Source organism: Sipha flava, unplaced genomic scaffold (genome assembly GCF_003268045.1).
Source record: "Sipha flava isolate LNK unplaced genomic scaffold, YSA_version1 19204_pilon_pilon, whole genome shotgun sequence".
Lineage (NCBI taxonomy): Eukaryota > Metazoa > Arthropoda > Insecta > Hemiptera > Aphididae > Sipha > Sipha flava.
The window spans coordinates 1-5885 of NW_020272659.1; the positions used below are offsets into that span (position 1 = coordinate 1).

At 28.1% G+C, this 5885-nt stretch overlaps 1 protein-coding gene across 1 annotated transcript; it reads right to left on the reverse strand.

Annotated features, from left to right (window-relative positions):
* Window positions 1-1495: 1495 nt before the first annotated feature.
* On the reverse strand, window positions 1496-4976 carry LOC112681492. Its single transcript, XM_025551745.1, has 8 exons — window positions 4778-4976; window positions 4414-4569; window positions 3651-3856; window positions 2759-2903; window positions 2454-2584; window positions 2206-2328; window positions 1852-1917; window positions 1496-1784 (listed from the first exon to the last, which is right to left on the reverse strand). Exons 1-8 carry the CDS (start codon window positions 4869-4871, stop codon window positions 1617-1619), a joined length of 1089 nt encoding a protein of 362 aa, XP_025407530.1. The 5' UTR covers window positions 4872-4976; the 3' UTR covers window positions 1496-1616.
* Between the last annotated feature and the right edge of the window lie 909 nt (window positions 4977-5885).

Consider the following 5885-nt stretch of genomic DNA (forward strand, 5'->3'; position numbering starts at 1 on the left):
AAAAAAATGGAGTACAAATGTATTAAAAATGACGATAAAAACAAAAAAATGTATTTGCAGTTAAAAATACCTAAAAGTGCAAAATAAAATTAGTATAATCTAAATCAAGGGAGCATGAAACAAAGGGTTGTATAAGATAGTATTACACATTAAATCACAGGAAAAAAATGTAAAAATCATCAACTATATATATACTATATATAGGTACTAACTTTATTAATAATTTAATATTTTATTCATTAATTTCATTATGTCACTACATCTTAAATCAAACTATAATTTTTAATTCAATTAAGGCTCGTAGTAGCACACAATATGCTGAAACATTTAATCTGAATAAATAAAGAATACTTATAGTTTTACAGGTATAGTGAGGGGGTCCAAAAATATAATTATTTTAAAGTAGCTAGCAAATTTAATTATTATTTTATAGATAGATAAATGTCAATATCGTAATTATAATGTAAAACTGAATAACGGTTTAAAGTATTATGTAAAAAAAAGCTAAAAGGTATGTACAAGATTATAAATTGAAATCTAAGCAATGTTTTGTATAGCTTAAATGTTGTATTACTTTTTTTGTTAAACTAACACACGTAGTGGACATTGAGAGAAGCAACTGCATTAAGTCTTCGTTCTGATGTTGAATTTCTTAAATCAGTCTACGAATCAATTATTCAATTTTGTCAAACATTAATATTTTATAAAGATAAAACATGGTTCAAGGGTGAGTCCGGACCAGGCGAACCCTCCAGGGCTGGAGGAAACTGTTGAGGGCCTCGGGGCTGATCGGTTCTAGGCCCTCTTTACTTGCATCTGCCGGCCGAGACATGCGTAATATTTGTACGTTCTTCAGTACAATAAAAATACTGTACAAAAGGCTGAGACAACGGACCCTGAGTCTCTAGCCCTCTCTGCCCCATCGTTACGCCATTCCTGGGACCTCCCCCCCTAATTGCGCCCCTAACTTATATAACATGAACCAAAAATACTACGATAATAGAAATATCAAGTTTAGTATAAATATAAAAATATTGAAATATTAAACTCAGTGGCTAAAGTGGGGAAAATATTGTGGGGGGACGATATTCATAGAAAATTGAGGAGCGTTCTCCTTCCTAATTTTAAATCTTACCAACCTTTTTTAGGAAACCCATGAGGTCTAAGCCTCTTTTGTTACTAAATAAAACTATATTGATTAAATATATTTATATACTATATACAATTTTTTTCTTTTTGAGTTGAGACTGAATTAGAATGAGCAATTGATAATAAATATAGAATAAAAATTTAATGTGGAAATATTTGAATTTTATGACATTCGTTTAAACCAATTATTTGAAAAAAATTGTAACTAAAAAATAAAATATAACATTAAAATGTAAGTAATTTTTCATAAGAAAAGAGCATGACATTTATAGGTAAATTTTTATTATAGTTTTAAGTATTTGGTTGGGTATCTGAGTAAATGCAAGTAAATATTATTAACGAATAATTAAATAGTTAATATTTTATTTATTTTTAAATATAAGCAATATGTTTTATTTCTATATTAATTACCAACGAATAGTACATACACTTATAATAAATCTTTAACAAATTCAATTTTGAAGCTATTAACCGTCCATTCTTGGACAAGGATCTGGAGCCTTTATACCTTTGAAACCATCTAAAATGTCATAAAATGGAGCAAACGGACGACCACATCCACATTTACCAAGAGGATCAGCATAATCGACATACGCCGCAATAAAACCACATCCATTTTTCCTGAAAAATTGTCCCTGAAATTATGCATATTTCATCAATCAAAAAAAAAGTCAAATTGCATTAATATGTATAAAACATTACTTTTTGGTAAAATGATAATGTATTGTCTTTACATAAATTACGTGCTGCACTTGAATTGGTACAAATCTATAAATATATAAGATAAACATCACTTAGTTAATGATTATACGGATAATGTATAAATATGTTATTTTTACACGGAAAAACTCATTCGAAATTTTACACGTTATATATTATAAGCTATGAAAACAAGAATAAATGAAAATCTATAGATTTAAGAGGAACATAAGAATTACGATATCTATAATTCTACTAAAAGTATTTTAATAAATGCTATTGATAAATGTATATAGCTCGTGTGTAGCACTTTCAAAAAAGATGAAGGCTAATCAATATAGAATTATACGTTATAACCTGTTGATATGTTGTATTCCATGGCATAAAACTTGTTTCCGTGTTTGTGGGATATAAATTAGTAGAGAAATATAATTTTCTTGATGGAAAGCCATGTTTCTTTAATACTTGATTTAGTTTAGTCTAGAAAAAATCAATGCATTTAAATATTTAATCCAGTGTTTATACTAATTTATTACAAATCATATTAGATATGTATCATAGATCATATTAGATCATAGTAAATATATAATATATATTTTAAATACCAATGTGTATTTTCCATTTCCATCTACTGGAGTAATGCTGTTGATTCTGGAGTTAAGTGAACAGTTATTGAACCTGAGTATACTAATTGAAAAGAAATCCACTACTTCTCTTAAAACTTTGATGTCCAACCCTTAAAATATTAAACGAAGTTAAAAAAATTAATTTTCTGTAGAATGAGAATCATTATACAAATTATTGTATAATACGTGTAAGCCGATCATTAATTAAATAATACAGTATACATAAGCACGTTATTCTTCATCGTATTTTAGAGTGCGTAAAAAAATGATAATTCAACTCTCACACTCAATTTTCGGATCTGCATAGTAGTCTGTTATGGTATTTCCATAAAAGACAATGCCAACTTCCAAGTTCGGAAATGATTCCTTCATTATATTAATGTATGTCTTTAGTTTTTCGGTATATTTAGGGAATGGTTTTGAATTTTCCTACAAAAAAAATGTGTTATGTTCATTAAACTTAAATTAAAATCAGTAATTAATAGTTTTTCGCCATTAAAGTCATCAAGAAATAAGTTTATTTTTCTTTCTATAGTATTATGTTACAGATATACTTGTATGTAAATAAAAACTAAATAAAACTATACATTCAAATTTTATTAAATTATTTGCATGAATTTGAAAAAGAGACTACATTTTTTTAGAAATCCCTAAACAAATATACTTAGTTGATATTTGTTTTAAATCGAAGTCACGTTATCGGAAACGAATTAACTTGTCACTTGATACATCTTATTGGTATTCTGTTACTGATAGATACTTAATATTAATTGACTCTGTAATCCGTAAGACTAATCTGTTTCAATCATTCACAACTTGATACCTAACATTTATCAAGTATTAGTCAATGATTTTATGAAATAAACAATATGCAATACGTTTTTTTTTTTTTTTTTTTAATAACCAACTTAGCAATGTTATTTAGGTATCTCAAAATAGATTAATATCTATATCTAAATAATAAGTGTTATATATTTAAATACGAAAAGAGGAACGTTAATTCCTTAAATAGATCACTTCGATAAATGTATTAATATTAGTAAACGTCTTAACATTTTAACATTCACTAGTGCTTATTCTTTAAAAATTATATACAGACTGTTTAATTTTAAAAACATAAAAATAAAAATAGAATTATAAGAGTACACGTATAAATTATTACAAATAGAAACTTACATCTGGCTCAAATTGACAAAGAATTAATCCTTTAATTCCCGGATGAACATTCATATAAGCCTTTAACCCTTTCATTGACTCACGAATGGCTATATATCCATCACAATCGCCACACCCGAGAACGTAAGTCCAAATTTCCATATTTGTATACCCATAATACACGTACACGGGTTTACTACTTTTTAAAAGTAGATCCACTTCATTTGCTATGTAAAATAAAAAAAAATGATATTATGTAGTGACGTAAACAATGCACCGCGAATCGTCCAAGTTGTTTACAATATTGTCAGTGGATAAGGGGAAATCCCATGTTCTAGAATATGCGATGATTATCTCGTTAAGTTAATTTCGAGAATGTTCTAGACAATCGACGCCGATATATATATACCGGCTGGTCAGACGTTCATTCAATCAGTCCGTGAGTACAATCCGCGACGCACCGTGAATTATACTAATTATATTACACTCCGCGATATATTCGACAATTCCTCCGCAATTATAACGCGTATCGATATTTGTACATACATATTTTTATAATATAGCGTCTATTTAAATTAAATTAAATTGTGAGTGATTTTTATTACTTAAATCCCACAATTATGAAAATTTAAAACTATTTGTATTAAAAATTATGATTAGTTCCTACAGAATCTCTTGAATGTTAACGGTATAAATTGATCAATCATTTCTACCGAGCCATTATCATTTGTACCATTGATTAAATAAATTAAGTATACTTATCAATGTTTGTACGTTTAATTACCCTTTGATGCATCTTCGAACCCATATTGGACATTGTTCCTAACATCTGCAAACAACCCGTCCCAAACAAAAGATGTGCACTCTTGTGGTAGTTTACTAACTGGTAATATTGATCCATTGCTTGAAGCATAATAATTACACGCCGATATTCCAGGACCTATAAAAATAAAAATTAATTGAACTAAGTTTATGTTGATTTTAAGTTCCATGGCTTGATTTAATAGGACTTTATTATAAATTCTTATAATTAGCAGAAATAGTTTTAGTTAAACATTGTCTCGAAAACTAAAAGCATACATTATTATAAACATTTAAATTTGGAAAAACGTATTTTTATCTCAAATCTACTTAAATTAGAGATTGACCTTTTTGTTGTGATTGTTCATTTGAAAGGCAAGTTGATGTTAAAAATAAAACAAGGATTAATGTTCTAATAACAGCAAATTGTACAGCATTCATTTTAATTTATTAGATGAAATACGTATAAAACCAGACTATTGTAAATCTATTCAATGTCTTGTATAAACTAATATGTATACACTCCGAGTTAACAATTTTAAAATGAACTAGTATAACCAGATTTTTGTTTATTGTAATGTTATCGTTTAGACATTAGAAATTATTTATCTGATTGCAATGTTTATACATGTTTTACATCTGCTGTACACCTAAACATGCATATCGCGTAATGTATACATACATAGGTAATATTTATTAATGAAGGGCAGGTAATTATTTGTTTTTATTCTCTCATTAGAACGTTTTAAATTTGGTATTTTTTTAATAAATGTTAAAATATTATATATTCATTTAATGGAAGGATTCTAAAAATTGTTTTCCACTCAAATATACTGTGCATCCACAAGGCCCATTTTTTTCATAACAATATGTAAACTATCTATAAAAAAAATCAAGGCTTCGCATCCGAATATTTTTTTCGGGTTTCAGGTTTCGGGTGTTCAAACACTACAATACAACATTTAAGCCGGGTTCACACTACACAGTGCTGTGTCGTGTCTTATAAAATAATTATCTCTGATTGGTTGAACTATATTGTTACATCAAGGTATACCGTATAATTTTTTTTTTTTTTTTTTTATAGCATTATAGGCCATTTAGGCCCTTTGCTGCCAATATCAAATTCTTCCACTCTTCTCTATTATATGCATGCTTTAGGTCTCCATGCCAATCTGATCTTAACTCCTGGATATCTCTTTTGACTACTGTTGCGTATATTAAAAAAAGGCAATAATTCACATACGCCGATTTATTATAAATATAATTTTACTGTTTTAACGAGGTTCGAGGCGGCCGTGATGCCTGCACGAAATCGCGATCGGCATTAGTATACTATATTATGTTAATTTACAATTGAGGCATATCACCGATGATACGCCGTAATCGAAATAATAATAATAATAATAATAATCGAGATTACGCACGCGACATACCGCCCGCCTTGAAATATTAAAT